This window comes from Malurus melanocephalus, unplaced genomic scaffold (assembly GCF_030028575.1).
Source record: "Malurus melanocephalus ecotype Western Australia unplaced genomic scaffold, MMel_1.1 scaffold_586, whole genome shotgun sequence".
In the NCBI taxonomy this organism is placed as follows: domain Eukaryota; kingdom Metazoa; phylum Chordata; class Aves; order Passeriformes; family Maluridae; genus Malurus; species Malurus melanocephalus.
Window position 1 is genome coordinate 241,302 of NW_026623818.1, and position 22,792 is coordinate 264,093.

The following is a 22,792-nucleotide window of genomic DNA, read 5'->3' on the forward strand; positions in this document are numbered from 1 at the left end:
GGGGTTCAAGTCCTCTCTGTGCTCTTTTGTGGGGTTCAAGTCCCCGAGGGGTTCAAGTCCTCTTTGTGTTGTTCAGTGGGGTCCAAGTCCTCTCTGTGCTGCCTTGGGAAAAGCTCTCCCACCTTGGAAAAAGCAGGTTTGRTACTTGCAGTGAGTTTTCCGGCCACTGCCTTGGGGAAATTGGTCCCCTGTGCTTTGGGGAAAAGCAGGTTTGATACCTGTGTTGAAGTTTGCAGCTTCTCTTTTGGGGAAGTTTTGTTCCCTGGGCCTTTGAAAAGCAGGTTTTGATACCTGCAGGGTGTAGTGTGCGTCCCAAGSAGTTAGTCTCTTTCTGTATGAGGTTCCAGTCCTCTTTGGTCTCAACCATAAGCACTTTGAATTTATTTTTTTGAATGCATGTGTTTGTGTGTATGCAAATTGCCTGAGTTAATTTGAGTTTTGCCTGCATGTAAAAGCTATGCGGGGACGCCCACAAGATAAAAGTAATTTGCTGAAAGGGTGTTGAAGTCCACACCTCAAAGAATAATTTGCCTTGCTAAAGACATTTGGAAGGCTGAATGTGAGCAACTGTTCTAAAGTAAATTATCAACAGGAAACACTTCAAGAGAAATTGATAAATTAACCAGTAACTAATTACTGCAGCTGTGCAGTATTTCCACGAAGGGATTAAAATACTCAGCTTCTCAAGTGCTAGTGCAAGTGGGTTGTTTTTTTGTTGAACCCGATCCCAATGTCAGCAAAACAGAACACAGGAAATGTACCAGTGATCTGCTGGTGCTTCGAGAGAGTCCTTCAAAGGTGATCATGGGAACTGCAAAACTGTCAGTGTGACTTCTATGCCAGGAAAATGAGACTAACTGATGTAAAAAGTAAAATCAATAGACACACAGATGAAGCTGATGCTCTGTAAAAGCATCAAATGGATTCTGTTAAAAGAGGTTATGCCTCACACCTCTATTGGCATCCTTTAAAGACATCAAAAAGCACACTGATATTATTTGTATGCTTGAATTTGGGATCAGTGTGTAACCTTAGATTGCAAGACTAAGCCTCTTCAGACCTTTACCCCCAAGGCAGTCTGGAGTGAACTATTTCTTCTCTTCACCTGGATTCAAGCAGAGCAGGAATTCACATGATGTATATAACCTAACCACTTTTATAGTAATCTTCACTCCTATAGAAATAGCAAAGTAGAGAAATAATGCACATAGCTCCCACAGTTTAAATCCCCATGGGTAACTGTATATAGTGTACTGAATTTTTAATAGCACATTATTCAGAGTATCACATAAATTGTTATTACTGATGTAATAAAACCTAAACCATCACAGCTGGAGAGACCAAGGCTGTAAATACACCACATATTTTTTTGTATTGTAGTAATATGAGCCAAATTATTTTAAAGTCTGCTGATTTTAGTTGAATTAGACAAACTCTGAATGTGTACCTCTACTCTAATTCACGTCCCTGGTCAAATGCCTTTGTCTAATTTATATTTCAATTTTCATACAGAAACTGCTGCATGGCACATAAAGGGCATTCTCTGTTTTTCGGATTGGTTTTTCTGCTGGGGAAGTCAAAGAAAAAAATGCAGGTGAGGAAGATCTGAACACACTGTAATTCAGCAGCCTAAGTTTTTTAGTACATAAACCCTATATTTCTTTAGTTCTGGTATTTTCTGATTACCCCTCTGTCTCTGCTGTAGTCCCTGGTGAAAAAAGTGCTGAAGATGGGAAATATTTGCAACATGCTGCTCAGGTTTAGCTGAGTCCACCTTGRAAGAGGGGCAGGGCACACAAGGGGGACCCCTCAAGATTTTGTTTCTTCTTCTCTGTGATCTCAGTGTCCAGATAAAACCTTTCTGTCCAGATCATGAATATGAGATCAAACCCACACCATATGTGCCTTAAACTTGTTGCCCATAATCTGTAAGGCCTGACATATGCATGTCTGTTAGGTTATGGTATGGGCAAGTCTTACTTTCTGAATGCATCCAGAAAGAGATTGTTTCAGTATATCATGTGCATAATGAAGAATTTTGCTTTGAAGGCATAGATCAATTTAGTACAGACAAATGCTTTATTTTAGCCAATTCCCTGCTCTTTCTTTCTGCATAGTCCCTTTTCTCAGATAGCTTTTCTATTAAAAACAAAAGACATCTGGGTAAATACATTAGTGCAGCATGAAGAAAACCTCAAGGTATATCCAGTGGACTTTGCAGGGATCTAAACGCTGTGTTTTCTTAACCTGATTGGGATATATCATCAAAACTTTTCAACTTTCTACAGGGCACAGGTTTCCTATAGCAACCCTGAGACTTGTTAAGGCTACTTGTAGGGCTGTGAAGAGAAGGAGATCTGAGCCTACCTGATAAAAGCAATGTAATATGAAAGCCAAAGATAATGACAGATTTGATTCTACTGACACAAAAGCAAAGTTGCGTGTTTGGCAAATAGATGAAGCTAACTAGGACAGTTGATTCATGGTTCTAAAACATAATTTCCATTGGGAAAGTGACAGTGTTTCCTGTATCTCACCAACCTACCTACTTTCACCTGTCTCCCACTCTACTTGGCCCTCCAATGATGCCATCCAGTCACAGTCTGACCCTCTGTTGGAGAATAATATTCTGTAAGAATTGCTGTTTCTGGTGCTTTTTTGCATTCCTGTAATTCCCTTCCATTCACATTTGATTGTTTAAATCCTCTGTCTTTCCAGAAATGAGTTTTGCTTCTGGGATTCCTTTTATGTGTTAAACATTTGGAACATAGATGACAAATTTATCTCAGGGTCCTGTATAAGGATATTAGATTGCCAGGCCCAATTCCTTTGAAACTCCACAATCAAGACATTTTAGTAAAAAAAAAAAAAAGATATTCTGAGGTTCACAGCTGACCCTTTATAGAGTGTACTTGGGAGCAGCAATCTTTTGTTACTTCTGCACGGTATCTATGTTCATTAAGGTAATGAAGCTATTAATTGAATATGTAAGTTCAGGTAATTAAATACAAGACTTATTTCTTTAGTTTAAAGGGTAATAATAAAAAATTTAAACTTGCAAACTAGATCACACATTTAGTGATGATGAATGTGAGCTGGAAAGTGCAATATTCCAATATGAATTAGTTAATTGCATCCATTCATTAGGTGATATACATTAGCAGAAGGTCAATCCATTTGAGGCTTGATGTGTTTTACAAATAATAAATTCCAACAGGTAAATTGAACAAAAATTCAAAACAAAGTTTTTTTATATATTTAAATTCAGAATGAAATCCCCACACCCAAGAGCATGTTCCCTATTAGTTCACAGTTATCAGCATACGCTCTTCGCAGCACTCCCGAGGCCACTCCATCCAGGGAGGGACAGGTGACATTTCAGCTGCTTGCTTAAAGTAGAATGCTAATTTTTGAAACTGACCCAGTTATAAAGTGAGTCAAAAATTGAACTCTTTCAAGCATTTTCTGCTTTATCACTCTCACTGAATTATTTGTAGCCTGCTTAAATCATTAAATTTGCATTTCTGTTTTGGGCTATATTTACCCTAAATGTACCAACAATAAACTAATAAATTTATCAATTGTATCGGGATCCCTGTTGCTTGAACAAATTATTCTTCCCTTATGCCTCTTCCTTGTGTRAATTTTCTAAATTTACCAACTGTTAGTTTGCCAGCAATTAACAGTTCTACTGGGTATAAAATGGCTGATATCACAGGTAAGAAAACTGATCTGTTTGACTCATTTAAAAAAAAATTATCAATTTGAATATTTTTTAGTAGAAAATATGTTCAATCATGTTTTCTTCATTAGCCATTTCTATTTGTGAATTTTCAGTAATAAAATGGCTGTTCTTGATATCAGCATTTTTTTAATGTTAAAGGTAAAGTAGAAATAAGGATGGTAAAAGTAGATTCTGTTCTGTTTATTTAGAACTTAYGATATATCCAGACTCAATCATTAGTAAGATTTATAATATTAAAACAATTGATTCCCTGAGATACTTGAAAAATTTCTGAAATATTATTTTAGAGGTTCCTCACCGTATTGCTGGTGTTGCCTCACAAATCATAGTGCTTAGGTGTATAACAATACCTTTTTAYTTTATATGTATAAAATAGCTTTGTCTGGAGCAAGACTGCTACCATCCTGCACACAGCTCAAGGGCCATAATTCTTAAAGAGATTTCAAACAGTGAGCTTCTTTCAATGGTCAGGCACAGRGACATTTAGAGAATTGATTCAATTAACCTAGAGGAAAAAAGTGCTATAATGTGTGATTTATGTTTGCAGATAAATTAAAATACAAGTATCTCCTGGAGAGGATTTGCTGCCCTCATGATCAGTAATGAAAATAGCAGGCAATTAAAATAGAACACCTGAGGTTGAAGCTTTAATGTATATAGCAGAAAATGAAGTTCAAATTTCCTTAGTGGAAGTCTGAGCTGAAAAATAACTTAGGGGAAGTTTTTATTTGATCTCTATTTTTCTTCCAAAAGTAATTTATAAAGCACACAAGAAATAGGAAGAGATATTTACTGAAGCAGGAGGCAAAGGGTACAGAGGAGTGGGATCTCTCAATCAATACTGAATTTGTATGAGGAACCAGGAATATCCTTGCTAAATGGTAGTGGAACAGCTGAGAGAAGAAGTTATATATAAAAGAACTTACGGGTCATATTGAAATAATTTTGGGGTAGATTTTGCAGTTGATCCTTAAACGAATCATTGGAAGTATCTGATASAGTGATGTGACTCAGTTCCTTCCTGTGTGTCACAATGCTTASAGTCTGGAGCTCATTCAGGAGCATAAGAAATATTCCCAGACTAGATGCAGCAAGAACAAAGAGCTCTTGCTTGGAGTCTTGTTGGAGTTGCTGCATCCACTGCCCATTTCAGTGGTGTATCCGTATGTGCTTTGCACGGCTAATCTGCCCAAAAGAGATTTTTGAGATACAAAGAATTTTACCCTRTCTTCCAGTTTTATGACTTCCTTTAGACGACAGGTACACAGTAGTGTAGAGCAGAAAAATATCAGTTACTCTGACCGAGAAACCCAGGAATGCCTTAATTACATTTGTATGGTCTTCAACATTGCAACTTTGTCTTTTGCACCCTGTCCGGCTACCACAGGTCCTATTCCCACTAGATGGTGTTTGTGTAAGCCAGGTTTATATCCCTATCTGTAAATAATACCAGCTGCAGGGGGTGGGTAGAGAAACTGAGGCTTCTAAGTGTAGCAAAGGTATATCTTCATATTATACATTCAGGTTGCTCTAAATATATTTAAAAAAAAAAACAAACAAAAAAACAAAACAAAACAAAAAAAACAACAAAAACCAAAAAAACAAAAGACCCTCCAGGAATGATTTTGATGTTGGCTGTATAGTAGCCGAAATTCTAACACTGAAGCAAGAAACAGTCATTTGGCTGTTCTTCATTTTATAGATAACCATTTCATCACAAAGTGTGCAGACTTTGTCATTGCAATCTGAAACAGAACATATTTGTTTCCTGATTTACTGTCCAAGTAGAAGTTTAATTAAAACCCATTCATGTGAGAGAAAATAARCCAGTCTGACTTAATTGACAGTTGATTTAGTTTTGCAAATTGACAAAAAAAGGAAAAGACAACCCAAACCAGAAACTCCAGCATTGCAATAAATGGTTTCTCTGCTCTATGGAGGTGCTTAGGGACCTTGGGCTGAACCTGGACTATTGTTTCTGTTCTTTTTTATTTATTTATTTATTTTTTTTTAACTCACTTTTTTCTTTCACAAATTAGTTTCCTTCTTTATTTATTTTTTTTGCTGAGTTATTGTCATAATGTCCAAGGCAATCCCTTCCGCAGTAAATGAAATATGATTTTAAGCCATGACTTGATTTGCTGTCCTAAAGTAGTCAGCGTGGTGCTGAATGCTGGAAGCAGCTCCTCAGGCTGCGTCCATCAGTGTCCCCAATATCCCTACGGATTTAATTCCTCATTCTGCTTGGCAGAGCCACTCTTGTCCTTGGTAGGAGCCCACCTTGGTGTGGGCACCAAGGGCTGAGCCATCGGTGTCTTCCCAGGTGGTGGAAGAGAAACTCCAGTCGGTCCGTCACTGTCTGGAAGAGCAGGAGGACACATGTGCSGTGTGTTCTGGGGAGCCCTCTGAGGGTGGCTGCAGAGCAGAATACTGTGGAATTGTAAATGCAGTGCTGTTCTCCATCTGGGAATGCCAGCAAGCTGTTGGTCTAAAGGTCTGCAAAGGCTTTTGCAAACTGAATTGTTTTTTAGATGTAAGAGGAATGTGGTTTGTACAACAAGTTGTTGATAAAGGTCTCCTAAGCAGTTCCAGATTATACGGGTTTGAGCTGCATCTCCACATGTACTGGAATCCCTTCGCACCAAAATCTCCTGAAATTTATTGATTTAATAATGAAACTGTCATACAGTTTCCTCATTCCTGAAACTTGTTTAAATGCATTCTTTTTTCAAAGGAGCACATCCCCACTCTGATTTATTTTAAAATGGCTTTTAGAAGGTGTCATCCTTGTGATGAAGTGTTAGGTCTGTGTTGCCAGTGTGCCATTAAAAATTGAATTTCTGACGTTTAAATGTCTCACTCATCCCAAGTGTCACAGTTTGACAGCTCTGCATGTCACATTACAGCAGAGTATTATGAATCCATTTCCTCTGTCAGGAAAAAAAAAAAAAAAAAAGACTAAAAATGAGGGAAAGCAAAATCTGCAGTCTCCTTCATTAGTGAGATGGAAATTTACAGAAATATGCATGTTAACCCTGAAATGACTTAACTGGCATTCTGTATTTTGTGCTGTCTGTGCTTCTGTACAAACACTAAGAGAATGCTGGGACARTCTTTTCAATTGTGTGCAAACTTGTCAAATATGGAATGAGGAATATAAAGGGAATCAACAAACAAATATTTTAACAAAATCAAAACATGACCAGATCTCATTGTTTATTCTTGACTATGTCAATGAAAAGGTCATATGGTGTTTTTTCTTGTTGCTTTGCTTTGCCAACTTTAGACAGCTGTAGCTTTGGTGTCCTCTCTTTGTTCATCTATCTGGTATGCGATAACTTCAAAACATGTAATTTGATCGGGTTCAAAATGTTGGGAGKTGCATCAGTAAGCAGAACTTCACTGATTTTGCCTGAAGTAATGAAAACGGCCTGGGCTTTCTATGTTTTCTGCCTAGAAGGCTTAACCAGGGAGAGTGTAGGGCTTTGACAATAAAAATTTCTGATGCCTGTCAGTTCAGTTAAGGTACCAGCTCCAGCCATCTGCTGTTCCATCCAGCAAGGTAGGCCAGGTGTTCACAGCACATCCTSTGCTTGCTGCCGCGGCTGGGTTTGAGATGGCGAGTCGTGGGTCTGGCTGCACTTGGCCACTGCCTTCCCAGTAATCCTTTACTGGGCTGTAGGGCACTGCCCAGCCTCYCCTCCTGCGGGACGTGGCCTCCAGCAAAGAGGACCCCCCAAAAAATAATAGCTGGTATCAGGTGGCTCTTGCTCGAACAAATGATTGTGCCCTTTAAGCCTCTTYCCTTTGCAAAGCATTTCCAGAGCAGAGTGTTTGGCCGCGGGGCCTGCCCTGGGCCTGAGGCGCCGCTCCCCTGGCCCTGCGCGGAGCCGATCGCGCACAGCGGYGGTGGACGCGGCCGCCAGGGGGCAGCAGGCGGCCGGCGATGGCGCTGAGGCGGCGGCAGGTGGGGCCCGCGTGGGGCCACTCGGCACCGGGACACGGCGGGTCGGCAGCGTCCAGGGTCGGGGTGCGGCCGCTCCGGCGGCACCGCCGCCAAAGGAAAAGCGGGGCGGCCCGGGGAGCAGCGGCCCCGCTGCGGGCACACCTGGCGGGACGCTCGGGGAGCGCCCGGGGGCGGGAGCGGGGCAGGGCGAGCCGCCAGGTGAGGCGCGGAGCCCCCGGCCGGCAGGGCAGGCGGGCAGCCCGGGACAGCGGCGGGGGAGCGGGCACGGACCCGCTGCCGCTCAGGCTGCGCCCTGTCCACGCTCTCTCGGCACGTTGGCCCGGGACCCGCGAGGGACCGCCCGCCTTGCCCCGTCGGCTCCGCGTTCGAGCGCGGCCGCCCGCCCGTGGCCGCGCTGCCAGGGCACCGTGTCCCGGTTACCCCCGGCCCGTCACGGCTTCTCCAGCACGCCGCTCCCCCCGCCGCGGCCGGGGCTCCCCAGCTTGTGTCGAGCTGGGACTGCCCGGGCTCCCCGCGGGATGCCCCGGGCGGGGCCGGAGTCGGGACTGGCCTCTCCCGGCCGCGGCGCCTCCCCGCCAGCCCCTCTCCGGCACCGAGGAGCCGAGGGGAACACGCCGGTGGCGGTGACCCCGCTCCCCGCGGCCATTCTCCGGTGCCGCTCCTCGGGCGGCAGACAGCGACTCGCGCCCGGGAGCTCCGTGCTCCCCCGGGGGACGGGAATCCCCGGGTCGGGACGGGACGGGACGGGACGGGACGGGACGGGGTGAGGGGCCGGGGGTCCGGGGAGGCTGCGCCGCAGTGAGCGAGGCTGTGCCGCTCTCGCCCTAGGTAGGATGGACCTGCCCCCCTGCCTCTGCCCCCATGTCCAATAAGAAGAGACCCGGCTTGACACCTGCCTATATACAGAGGAGGAGAGCAACATCTTCAGCGCCGGGCTTTRGAGGGGGGGACCAACCCAAAACACAACACTGCATCAGGGCAGAGCGGGGGGCTGGTGGTATTATAAACCCCCCCCAAGACTATGACTTCCAGTAAAATTGAGATGCCAGGGGAGGTGAAGGCAGATCCTGCAGCTCTGATGGCATCTCTGCATCTGCTGCCTTCTCCCACTCTCAACCTTGAAATCAAATACACCAAGGTAAGTTGCGTTCGTTTGTTCTGGCAGAGAAATTCATGGTTTTCTGTCCAAAGGAGGGATTTTGCTTAAAATCAGCTTCATTCTGCCCTACCCAACCTTAGTGTAGAGATAAAACAAAACTGCTGAAAGACTGCCTTGAATCTGTAATAAAAGAAACAGATTTTTAGCCCTGTAATCATCTGAAAAAACACAGGGTAATAGAAAAGCAAATTAGATCTGCTGGGACCGGCTTTGCCACTTCTCTTTAAATGTACTGTTTTCTACGGAGTTTATTTTCAATGCAAAATCAGTAGTTCTTGAATGTGTTTTGGTTGCTTTTGATGTGTTTCAGAGGACATTACCGTACATACCTGTGTATCTCATCAGAAAATAAAAATGTTTTCTTTCTTGAATTACCCTGTGTGCCCAAGGGAGTCTTTTACAATTCCTGGAGGACTCTYAATACTACCAGGTTGTTACAGCACTGGAACAGGTCTCTGCTAACTTCCGTGATTCTTGAATACACTCTTGAACAATATTCTAAGAGGGCATGTTTTTCCTACTAACCTTTAAGAGTAATTTTCATAAAGAGAGGGTTAAGAACAAAACCTTTGGGTCAATGTAGAAAAATCTGCTGGTTTTCTATGGTGTCTTTTGACACTAAATTGGTTTTGTCGATTAAAATGGGCTTTAAGAACAGTCACTTGTTTGTGAATGCAATTCGAATTTTTAAATTCGTTTATGTATTTTTAATGTTTGCATCTTCAGTATCTTTAAAGAATGTTTTAATTTCTGTTGGAGAAGCTTCAAATCTATTGTATAAACAGATTACAATGTGTCAGACTTTGTTTCTAATTACCAAGTAACTTAATAGGAAAATACACACATCAGCACTGGAAAAAGGTGATAACATTTTTATCTGCTGGAAATACAACTTCGGGAGCTTTAAAGCTGATAGGAGACTCATTTTGGCTGATGTAGTGTGATTTTTTCCTCCATATCATCACTTTAAAAGCTTTTCATCTTTTCTCTTTTTTTTTTAGTGGGTGCCAAAACTAATTTGTCTTCTAATTTGTTACAGCAATTCCATGTTCTAGAAGAATGTTTCAGAGGAAGTCAACTACTTTAAATTTCATTACATTTTAATGCAAACTGTAATACGCAAATTAAAAAATGCATATGGTTTCTTGCTCATAATTTCTTTTAAAATAGTTGAAATAAGTAGGGARTGCAGTTATTGGATGCTGTGTAGTGCTACACCTTGGGAGCAATCATACTGCGCAAATAGTATTTGGCATGAATTTTGTTCATTGCTGGTTTCAGTGTGAACTGTGCTTCAGGAATGTTTGGGAAATACTTACGAGTGGAATCACAGCCAGTTTGCATTATAAGTGTACTTGTATTTCTCTGTTCTAAAGCTGGAGAATTGGTTCTAACAATCTTTGAAAAGCAGAACAGTCATCAGCAATCATAGCTTTCTTTCTGTGAGAATGTGTAGTGACCTTTAGTAAATCAATACATAGTGCCATCATCTCAGATCTACAACRTTATACATTTTATACTAATGGAACGATTAAAAGAAAGTTATTTCATTTCAATATTAAGTGAAAATCAACAGCAATGTATTTTTTCTAAGCTTGAGTTTGAGATATCAGGTAACTCCTGGTTGCTTTTGAGAAAAATTTGGTTTAGGACAGGTATCAAATGTTTCACTTGGCATATCCTCTGTCTCTGTTTTTCTGTCTGTCTCGCTCTTTCCTCCTTTTTCTCTGCAGGAAATTCAAGTGATTTATAGATAATTGGAGTCTTCAGCTTGGAGTTTTGTCTTGGGCAGGACTTTTATCCAGTATCCACTTTGCCACCTATTACAAAGAAAAACAATCTAAAATGAAATAATGGATTGTAACTTGATTCTTTCTTTTGGGGGAGTGGTCACTTCATGTCCTAAATGACAAACAACTTCCATAAACAATAAATAACATTGGACTAAAGCACTTTGGCAAGGAAAAAAAAGAAAACAATCCCAGACCTTGTAAAATCAGACATCTGTAAGCATTCCTAGCAGTCTCTCTCCTGCTTGTTAGCTGGGAATTTTAAATACACAACCAGGACACAGAATTCTTGCAGTCTTTTTTACAGTTGTCTATGAATGTAAAAACTTAACCATTTGGGAGTTAAATTTTATGAAAAACAGAGGTATCTATGAACATCTAAACTTAATTTAAAAAAATTTCCAGTTAAATTCTATTTCTGTAATTCTAATGTTGAAAAATAGACATGCTCTTTAGGGTAGAACATGTTAAAATTCTGGGATTCCCTAAGTGAGTTTTGTTAAAGATTTGAAATATGTACTTGGAAAAAGAAAATAGTTTATTAATAACATTTAATAACTGTATTACCCTTGGGGTTGCTATGAAAGCTGCTTCCAACTACATAGATAAAACAARTATCACCTGTGTAATTCTCATTTATTCAATTATTTAGGAGAATTATTGAAACTTGTGAAATATTACTCCGGTAATTTTACTGAAATGAACAGAAAACTGTATGTGAAATCCTTGCGATCCGTACACCTGACAGAGCACCCAGTAGCAATGTAGGTTTGGATAGATCAGAAAAAATATGATTTAAGTGATGAAAATTATCCAATGCCATGGTTTTATGTTAGATATGCAGCAGCAGCTATTGAGACTTCACTATTGGAAGTCAGCCTATGCTACTTAAAAAAAAGTAATTCGAAATATTTTTCCCAGTTTTTTAATACCTTGGCACCGTCTGTGAAAAATAAAGTGTTGTAGATGTGTGTAATAAGAACTGGTGAGCAGGATGTGAACCAGACATTCAGATGAGTGTTCAAGCACACAGGGTTAAGTTTTTTTGTGTGGCTGGCAAGCACTAGAACGGCAACATTCAGGATTATCTCCCTTTTTACTTGATGACTCCTTAGYTCTTTTTAATATTAACATTTGGGGAGGGATTGCATCTGCAGAATAGAGCATCTTGAAATATTGCATGKAATTAGGTTGTTCCACAGCCCTGTGGCACAGCAAGATCTCCTCAGGCTTGTCAGGAGCATGCTGGCAGTGCTATGCTCCACATGTAAGGGGGCACGTAGGTAGGAAGGGGGTCCAGCCCTCCCCCTGGGAACAAGTCACACTTCTACAAAAGTCAACTTCGTGCCAGAAACTCTCCCAGAATGGGCTGCTCCAGAAATATCAGATGTGTGAGAGAAGCAGTGGAATGATGTCTGCTAAGGACATGTCATTAGCATGTTTAGTATAGGAAGCACAGCCCAGAGAACCTGACAGCTTCTGAGAGTGGTCTGAGGGTTTGCACTGTTATACTGATGCCTCTCTCTTTTATGCTTTTACAAAACACCGTTTTTCCTCCTGAGACTGTCTCCAAAGTATCTGACAGTAGATATGGAATCAGCCCAGTGGATTGAGCCCTTTGCAGCATTTCCCTCCTGCTGTCTCCATTTGAGGGGCTAAGGATATTTCTGCAGGATGTGGCTATCCTTCCTTTGTTATGGCATAATCACGTCTACTTTACAAAGTATTTTCTTTGTGGTTTTAGTAAGTCACGTTGGCTTTTTAAAGGACAGCTTGATATAGAATGAGGACCCTAGGGCTCTGTCCTGTCCCAGCTCTGTCACTAGGTCAGGTAGCTGAGTGAATAAACATTCTCAGTTTGCATCATGTTGGGCACACTAATCCAGATGGATGCTTTAAATTTTGTTTCTTGCTTGCCAACTGATTTAAGTCTAAGTGAGAGCTGAAAAACTCTAGTATAAGGAAAAGCTGAAGAATTACGTTTTTGAGAGCGTTTTATAAAGAGGTGCCCTAAAARGATGAAGTTACAGCGCAGTGGCAACGAAGAGGTACATGAAACATTTCAGTATTAACAGCCTATGATTTAGCTGGCAATCATATTTTCTTTGTCCCGTGTAAAAGGGTTTGCCTCTACCCTTACACCACAGGCTAAAATCTGTCCTGTTTCTACACACAGACCAAATAAACCACCCAGCACTGCAACAGAAAGCTGTATACAGGAGTTTGTATGAACGTAGTCAAACAGCTTTGGGGCAGACAAAGGCTAACAAATACATCTCAAATTGTCATATGATAAGCATCTGGGTTTGAAGTAATATTTGAAGTATTGTTATTTGAAGTATTTATTGCTAGGTTTTAGTATTTTCATTCCCATTGCATTTCCTTGGCATTACCCTTTGCATTAAAATTTCCAGCACATGTTCTCCAGATAAAATTCTAGACTGAAATTATGATAGGAGGCAGGAAATCTGTTTTATTTAGATTAATATGCAGAATCTTTCTTATTCTTTTTAACAGAATATATGCTTTGGCAAAACTCAGGTAAGTGATGAATACATGCACATTCCCATCTGTCCTTCCCTGAATGAGCTGCTTTAGTGCCTTTTGAAGTCGGATCCACTGAGTGATGCTTGAAAAAAACAGCTTGGCTTTTGGGTCACCTAGGTGAGCACAGTCATCTTGCAAAAGATGAGGCACAGAAAATTAGTGGTGTTTGCATGAAGAGTAGATAAATCGAACAGCTGCTTTTCCTCTTTGTGGAACCCTGCAGCATCTGATGCTGACACTAGGGATGTGCTCTGTATCATCATATATGATGTTGTAGTATATATACTGTATGCAGATTTACTGTTGTTTAACTCTGCATTTTGAATTCTAGTGTATTCATACTTTCTGTTCAGTATTGCAGTCCATCAACTCAGATAGCAACTGCAAAATATTTATGTGCTGCTTTCCAATTAGCAACCTGAATATGGGATTGTTCTTTCCTCCTAAACCTTTATGGTCTTCTGCACAAGCCCAATTTACTCAAGATTTGCATGAGGGAACAAGAAACAACCATAGCCTTAAGTGTATCCAGTCCCTGCCTTTGCTTATTCCAGTACAACCGCTACAGCCTTGAGCCTAAAACCACAGAAACCACCGGGCTGAACTGGCCCAGCTARGGAACTACTGCAGACTGCTGTGTTACTGAGGGGTACCTGTGGTAGCAGAGACCTCTTACTGTGCTGAATCTGCAGAGAAAGGCTGGATCTGTAAGAAGAATGCACCATGGTTTAATGTGTCAAGCTTTACAATCATATGTTGCTGGCTCTGTCTAGTTGGTATGGTTAGATGATGTACTGAAGACGAGCTGAGTAATCAGAGCTTTTCTCATTGCAAAAAATTATTAACATTTCAAGTATTCAAATACAAAAGATCCATGTATTTATTTGCATACCAAAATGAGAAGGCTGATAATAATCAGAGCACTTGCCTGAGCTGAAAGGCAGACAAATTCATACCTCTGATCTGAAGCAAACAGAGCAGAAATTTGAATAAGGATTCCTAATTTCTGATGGGAAATAGGTCCAAATTTTGCCAACTTTAGCTGTCTTTGGAAAGAGTTTCACATKATCTGCTGCTGGATATTTGATTTCTAAGTATTTATGAGGTCTCAGAGACACCAACTTGATAGCCCAGTAGGCAGAGCACTCATGAAGGAAAAGTAGAATTCMGCTCTGCTCCAAGAATACTCATGATGATGGACACAACAAGGATTAACACACACCATCTCACACTCTCACTCTTTCAWTCTCACAAAAAAAAATTCCCTCATTAATTCTCTATTTCATTTTGTCCTTCAGAAACACTTCCCACGGCAGTTCACCAGTTCTGGGGCATTTCCATATTATATTTCTATCTTGTATATCTACATTTTCTCATAAATCCCGTAGTCCAAAAATTATTGATGCAGCTTGTCCATCTCCCTGTCTATGCAAAATTGTTCCTGGCAGATCTTAATGGGCTCTGCTCATTTGAAGTTACTGCCATAAACTGCCTGGGAGGACCATCCCATGGAACCACCAGCTGTCCTCCTTTCTTTACAGTGCATGAGCTGTGAACTGTTCAGAGACATTGCAAAACAGTGAGAACAGATCAGCATCCAAAAGTTGTCTGAACCCTTCCTTGCAAGAAGCTTGGTTTTGTATTTCCCGCCTTTGGCAAATTTCATCTCCCTTGAGTTGCCCAAATGTCATTTAACTTCAGTTCCAGTAATATTTTCTACAATACTCTGATTAGCCTGAACATTTTTATCTACAAGCTCTGTATCTTACTATTAGTGATCTGCAAAGGCAGGTGAGCCAAGATATCAATTGCCAGTCACAGTAATGAAAGGGCACCTTGCTATTAACCTCTTTCCAGGGAGAATTATCCATTTATTTCCAGTCTTTTTATCTTATCTCTTAACCACTTTTTAATCCATGGCAGGACTTTATCTTTCACCATATGGTTACTAACTTTCCTTAAAAGCCTCTTGCTAAGGACTTTATCATCAAAAGCTTTTTAAAAGTCTAAATAAATTATATCCACTGATTCATCTTGGCTCCTCATTAGAATATCCTCCAAGAAATCTCACACATTTACAGATAAATGACAAAAGATGAGTTCAGTGATCCATATCATAAATTCTTTGTCAGGTCTTGCATAAAGTCGTATTTCTTCTTTTACAGTTTTGCAGCTATTTTTCATAAGGCTGGACTGAAACATTTCTTTATTTATTTTTTGAAAATTCTTTCATTCTCCCCAGTTTTTAAAAAAACCCACAGCTTTTTATCTGTTTGGGGATTTCTAGGAGTAGAACTCATTCCCTGAAGCAAGTAATCAATATATCAAATCTATTTCAGCTGAAAGAAATGACATACAAAAAATGCATTTAAACGAAAATGATAAGGAAGCCATGTAAATGTAATATAAGTATAGATGTGTGGAGGTTTAAAAAAATCTTCAGAAAGTTACAGATCTATGCAGTTCTCTAGTAAGGAATCCTCAGACAAGGGCTGGCATCCCTACTTAAAGCACAGTAAKTGCATGAATAGCTGTGTGAAGATTTACTACTTAGTATTATACAGAGAAAGATGAAGTCTAAAAATGGATTGCCATCCAGGGGCTCAGTCATTCATTACTGTTGTGTTTAMTCAAATGAATTCCTGTTCAAACTGCATATACCTATTTGACTYTCTCCAAAACACAGGTTTCCTATTTCAGAATTTGTTCAAAGCCATATTTCTATTAATCAGTCTTTCCTGTAAATAGTATTCCACCTATGTGACATGAATGCAACACATCAATGCTAAGTCACACAGTGAACTAAGCTTTAGGATCACTTCATTACTAAAGGTGTGATATGTGAAGACACATCTAAGTGTTGCTGCAATAGCAATGCTATAATAGTCTCCCAAATGCCAAAAGGAAAAAAAAAAGGACCTAAACCTTGATTACTTGGAATCAGTGCCTTTCACAGARAGCCTAGTAAACTATATTTTTATCTATGACTTGAAACATAATACATTCCAGCTTTGTTGGACCAAAGTGTGAAAATGCTGCAGAGARCCCTCCACATCAACTTTTGTGACCCAAATGAAAATGTTCAAGGTCAGCTCAATTCTCAATTGGCCTCGGCTGAAGGCTAAAACTTGAGGACCACACCGACCACTAGAGTATATAGACCTTAATCTRTGATGGATTCCTAGGTAATGAAGACTTCGAATTGAACTCAAAATCTCAGGGCATGCTATGGGACACTTGTGAGGGGCATACAGCAGGTGGTGTGGTTACAGAAAGGATATGTTTGCTAATTTCCATGTGGATTTATAGTATGCCCTAATTTAAAATAAGTGGGTTACAAAAAAATCCGTTTGGAAGATCACAGAGATACTGGAAGTGTTGCATGGAAAAACAGGCTGCAGCCTCTTTGCTGAACTTGGTAAGAGGATGCCAGGGGGACACTGTCCTCTTACCATGCTCTCTGGTCCTGTGGCAGTGATTGCACTAAATTCCTCGAGTTTTATTTGGGCACTATCAGAAAGTGCCTCTCCATATGGAAATTCCAAACACATGTATTTACACAGGTATTTTCTCTAAAGTGAGATTGATTTCTTTCCCAAGCAGAGTTATTTACCATTTTGGATAAAGACTGTCCTATAAAGGCTGATCTTTTCCTCTTGTGAATAGGTCAGCATGCCTTAAATTTGGCCCCAAGTGGCTAGAGCTGGGTAAACCTCAGATGTCCATTTAATCTGAAACAGATCTCTCTAATTGGAAGATCTTTCCTGGTCTGTGCTGTGGCATTGTCTTCTCATGCTTCAGTGGGAAAAACACCTCTTAATACATCATCGTCATCCTTCTCCTCATCAGCTGCACCATCACCCTGGTATACTCTGACTGGCTTTTGTGCAATGCCTTAGCTTTTGAAAACTGGAGGAACTGAGATGCATTAGCATTTGGGATTTCTTTTTATTTCAGGAACTTTATTGCAACTCCTTGCAGCACAACTGGGAGTGCAGCTCTGGTCTAGTCCTGGAGACAGCCCTCAAATGATCTTTGGTATACTGCTGGTGTTAGATTTTTAGTAAAGATAATTCCTCAGAATAAGTATTTTACCTGTAATTTTCTAGTGTTCCAGGTAGTGGTTCTGCTTTTCTAATTTTTGACCAGAAATATAATTTACTTTGGGATAGCCAAATAAGGATCTCCCCAAAATGAGCAGCCACCTTTGGAAGCATCTTCAGTCTCCCTTTSATAGCCAGGTTGTTTTCAGAATCCACTGACTCCCCCACAGCCCATAGCTTATTTATTTGACTTAGGCTTCTTTTGGCTGTTTTGTGTTACTTTTTCAATATTTTTTTTTCAAGATATTTAGTATCTTTAGTAACTATTTTTATTTTTTGTGTTTCCAGTCTTTGTGTTTTCCAGCCTACTTTTCCTCTCATATCTTCTTTCTTTGCCACTCCATTTATTTTCTTGCATGTGCTTCCAGTTTCTAGCCTTGGGAATGCAAATCTTCTTTGACTCTTTCACATTCTTAAGCTTCCATGCTGATTCAATGGGTTTTAATTTCCGAGCTTCAAGCAGGGAGTTTCTAAGTTACTTCCTCTTTAAAAAAAAAATCTGCTTCTTGAAGTTTAGTATCCCAGAGAGTAAGGCTTCTTCATGTGTTTCTCTCCTGCAATGAAGCTGGAATTATTTACTGGTAACTATTTCTCAAGGGTTCAGACAAAATTTTTAGTCCTTGACAGGACTATGTGAAATGTTGTTTACATTAGGATACAGAAAACTCTGTTTTCTACATACTATTTCTGTGCAGCTCTCACCRAACTAATACAGAGTTATTTTGGCACCAGTCTTACTGCCTTCATACTTTTTTTTTGTCTTTGGTACCACTTCAGTGTCACTTCAGTTGCTCTTATTTAGAAGTCAGTACTTCACTGCTGCTATTATCCTCATGATCTACGCTGCTTATATATCCACGGGTCTGCATTTTGTGTTATTCCTCTCCCCCAAGCTGTGCCCACGCAATGTGTTGCACACAGAGCTGCTCCCCCCTCTGCAGCCTGACTTGTCCTCCCTACACAGCTTACACGTAAAAAGTGTGGTATGCCTCTGATAATTCTCATCCCCTTATGCTCAAAAAATGCTGGGTTTTTTCCTCTCCGTGATACAGTCCAGATCACCCATTTTCACACTCAGCTTTCTTAGGCTGGTTTATAGGCACTTGTGCTTTTATTTCCCAACTATAAAATGACCTAGATGAAAATTGTGATCTAGTTAGCTGAAAAACCCCGTAAAGTCTTTTCGGCTCAATCACAAAAGCACTTCATGACACTGCACCTCACTTTTATTTACCACTCTGCTAGTGTAAAATGTCCTTAAAATAGAATTTAATTCTAAACTGGGTTTAAGACTCCTTTATATTGTCAAATTGATTTGAAAAGGCATTTATGTAACTGACAGGTGGACACATAGATTTCTTTCTTTTTTTTTTTTTTTTTTTTTTTAAAGAAACACTTTTTTTTTTTTCTGAAACCTATTTGGAGTATATTTTAAACATTCTTTGCACCCAGACATAAAAGCACTGTCCTGATTCCACTGGATATTTTCAAAGCTTACCATAACATATGCATTTTATATTTGCTTATGTTTCTTTTCAGCTGTAACAGAAATAGTTTATTTTTGAGTTGTTAAAAACTAGCAAGAAATTACCACCTACCTTCCAAATCAAGGCACTTATTTTATTTTCCTAGTTGCTTCAGTTGCGATACACTGTGGCAACTGTCCTGTATCAGAATGGTCTGCATGGACCTAGAGAAACAAGCCCAATTGTTTTTCAGGACATCTGGCTAAGCCTTTACTCCCTTTTCCAYCAGTGCTTGATGTTTTGGTAGTCTTCCTCTTTTTGTCCTTATCACACTTTATTTACCACAGCTCTTCTCTTTTGTGATGTTTATTGGATGCTGTTTTCCTGAGAGGTGAGACTCAAGCTCTGYCTCTTCACTATCTATGTGAAATGGTGATACAACACTAACACTAAATATGCTATAGCTTGGCTGATGATGACCTAGGAGTCTTGGTGGTCCAACCTTTTGATAGTGATTTTTWAATCCATTTGTTACATTACTAAAGATGTTTTTAGCTGGCATCACTCAACTGCAAGTGTTAATATTCTGCTCCATCACATCTTTCAGAAAGCATTAATTGATTCAGCCTCACTGTAAAACTGTGACAAGGTTCCTTCACAGATGGGGGAGTTTAAATTTGTGGGAGTGTAACCATGACTAATTCAGACAGTAGGTCAGTGTCAGAAGCGGGATCTCTTGCTAAACCAGCTAGACTACAAGAAGATCAAGACTCTATTTTTGTACATGGTATTCTGGGAAATGGCAATAAAGAAGAATTTTGGAGCCAGTGTTTACCTGTAGATGCACAGCTGCATTTCTGCATGTTATTAATTGCACAATTCCTTGTGTACTCACCTATACATGCACACATAGTATAGATGAAGACCCTTTCTTTACTCTCTTTCTGTGTCACTTTGTTGTCTCTGTCGTTCCTCTGAGAGTTGTCAGGGAGGCAGTGCGCTCCTTGGTGCAAGATCTGCATAATGAGTTCAGATGAAGCTGGAGTTGGTGATGTTGGTCCCCTCTGTACATCTCTGTTAAGAGGAAAAGTATTCCATCAGTGCAAAGTGGTGACAGTGCTGAAACGCCAGTTCTGGTATTGCTTCTATTCACTTCTCAAAGGTTTTGTTTTAGCAAGGCACACCAGCATGGGGGGAAAAGGAAGGCCCTCCTATTTAGATGCCAAGCAGGAGCCCAGTGCAGAACATGCCCACTGACTGGTGCAGCACAGCTCTTCTTCCATCAGCCAAGAMAATTGCTTTTATTTTTGGATTCTAAATGAAACAGAAATGTGTTCATGCTCTTGCCCTCTGTCTCAGTTAATTTCTTGCCTTGAGGGAGCAACAGRACAAATTCTTTGATAACTTATTTCCTGGTCAGAGGCCTTTACCTGCTTTCCCAGAGTGTTTYCCTGTGACTGGGAATCTTTGTAGTCAGCTCTTCCAGCTGTTTGCCTACATGATCTTTAGGGAGACTAAAAGCAGTGAACCAGGAATAGCAACATTTGACTTCAGCCAAGTCCCATGGGAATTTAGTTATTAATCAGTGGAATGGATTGGTAACTTGTATCAGGTACCTGCCAAAGGTTGCATGCCATGAACCTTCACCAACAGCTGTCACTGGTGTGCTCCTTGCAGTAGGGSAGCACTGAGTGACACATTTGCTGTAATTAATACTGGGTTCCATACCTTTACGTATCAATGTACTTGTAATGTCTGGGTGAAAAATTTCTCAGATTAAAGCCTTGATAGTGATTTTAGCCATTTAGTGATCATGTGTCATTGTGTTCACTACAAGCATAAATCCTATCTTGTAAACCACAGGGAAACTAATGAGGTTTGCCCATATTCTGGCATCATTGCAAGGGATTCCAGCAGAAAAGAATGGAGTTTGGTTAGAAAGGGGAAAAGAAACATGAATTTTAAAGGAAAGGGGGAGAGGGGGATCTTGGGACTGCATATATGAGTATTCGATGTTTTTAAGGAAAGTTCTTTATTTGACAAGACTTATAGCACACTTTGTTCATTTAAGAAAAGCTTGATATAATCAGGTTTTGGTTTTGCCCTGATMCATATTTTTAATAGTGCACGTTTGGCAAAAGTTTAGTGTCATGTTTTTAATTTACATACTCAAAGTTATTAGTCTGTTTCTATTTAAAGGTAAATAGAAGAACTCATCTTTCATGCAGGCCTATATCTCTATACAGAATAGCTTGCTGGTCATATATTAAAATTTTAAATTCTATGAAACATTGGCATTATTTTGGTATATCCTCAAGTGTTCTATTCGACTGAGACTGTTACCAGCTCTTGCAAGARTGCTTCATGTCCAATTTTAGCCTTAGCACCACAGTATGCTTTGAGGTGTAAATCTGTCAGGTATCACAGCAGGATGCTGTGACAGTTTAAGCCCAGTTTTCCCCAGTCAGCGTTATGAATAATAAAAAGCAAAATGGCCTATTATTCCAGTTTTTTATATGTAAAGGCATTGACTTAATCAATAGAAAGAACTGGAGGAGAAATCAGAACTGAACTCTAAGGAAAGGGAGTCTAATGGTTTCTTCTCTCCAGAAGAATATTCTAAAGTAAATAAATCAGTAGTTTCCAAGACTTTTTATTGAAAATAATTTCCACCCTGAGAGATTTCAKTGCAGCATTGAATGAGAGGTGTTGGGTTCCTTCACATCTTCTTGAAGACCAAAAAGAATTTATAAATCAGACTTCTGGGAATTGTTATCTCACAGCTTCTTCTAACAAACAACAATTTGTTTTAAAGCTTTAACCAAAGATGTCATAAGTGGTAATCCCTATGTTTTAAGTGGGTACTTAATGTGATTTAACTTAATGCTGATGATGCAAAGTTATTCTCCCCCAAAGCCCATTAAGAATTGGATTACCATCCAATTTTCTGGTAGACTAACACTCCCGCTTACTATTGTAGAGATAAGTGACTGTTTTCACTGGGACAATAAGGAATACTTTCAAACCAATGCAACAAAACAGAGTGGCCACAAAACCATTCTCTGTGAAAGTTCAGACTTTGAATGTAAATGTCACAAGCTGCTTTTTTTCTTTTTAGGAGTAGTTTCAATTTCTGTATGTACAGACATGTACATGCAGGCACTTTGCATCATCTTAACGGGTGTAGTGGTGAATACCATTGTTTATGATATCAGTAGGCATGGTGTAGTAAGAAAAATGCCAGTGCAAGCCGTTTATGTAAAGTAATTAAAGAAACTGATAAATAATAGGTTTTATTTCATGTCTTTCTAAAGTGCAGATAATTCTAGCAGTTTATCCAAGATAATGCTTCTCACACCACATGCTTTTTGTGGATTCTGTACATGCAGAATGGTACAAAAGGAAATTTCTCTGGCATCATTAACAAAACAWCCTAACAGTAATATCTGAAAAGCTTCAGGATGCAAAGTAGAAGTGAAGGGAAACTCTTCAGGAGCTAAAGGCTGCTCGCTTGGGTCTAATATAGACTTAGCACTTTGCAGGTCAGTGGCTCTGCTATTTGTCTCTGACCTAACAGATCTGGAGTTCTTCACATCAAAACCAAGTCTTGCTGAGCTGAGATCAAACGTGTTAAGGTAAGGATCTTGCCAGTGATTTATCGTGCCAGGGAGGGTGATCAGGCCATAAGGGGCCACTGCAAATGAAGCTGACATTCCAGCAATTTCTCATGTGTAGTTATAAGGTAATTTTCTCAGGCAGAGCTTTCAAGTCAAAATAAATTTGCTCATTGAATTTTTCTGTGTTGTCTATAATGTCTGAAATCTTAGGAGGAGTATTTATTTATGCAGCACAGCTAATTTCTAAGTAAGAACTTGTTCATGGTGATGAACATTTAAAATGGCAGTTACCTACAAGGGAGATTAAATTCTTCCAAATGGCAGAGCATGTTTCCCATGTACAGATAAACAGCTCACACTTTTCTGTCACACATAACAGAGCACACAAGACTTGCAAT

The 22,792-nt window shown here is 40.0% G+C and overlaps 1 protein-coding gene across 1 annotated transcript in view; it reads left to right on the forward strand.

The window, feature by feature from the left end:
• Window positions 1–8,518: 8,518 nt before the first annotated feature.
• The window catches only part of ALDH1A2 (aldehyde dehydrogenase 1 family member A2), a 54,251-nt gene continuing 39,977 nt past the window's right edge, over window positions 8,519–22,792 (forward strand). The window contains exon 1 of the mRNA XM_057382766.1: window positions 8,519–8,850. Within this exon, the coding sequence (XP_057238749.1) occupies window positions 8,734–8,850 (117 nt within the window). The 5' untranslated portion in view covers window positions 8,519–8,733. The remainder of the gene's footprint in view (window positions 8,851–22,792) is intronic.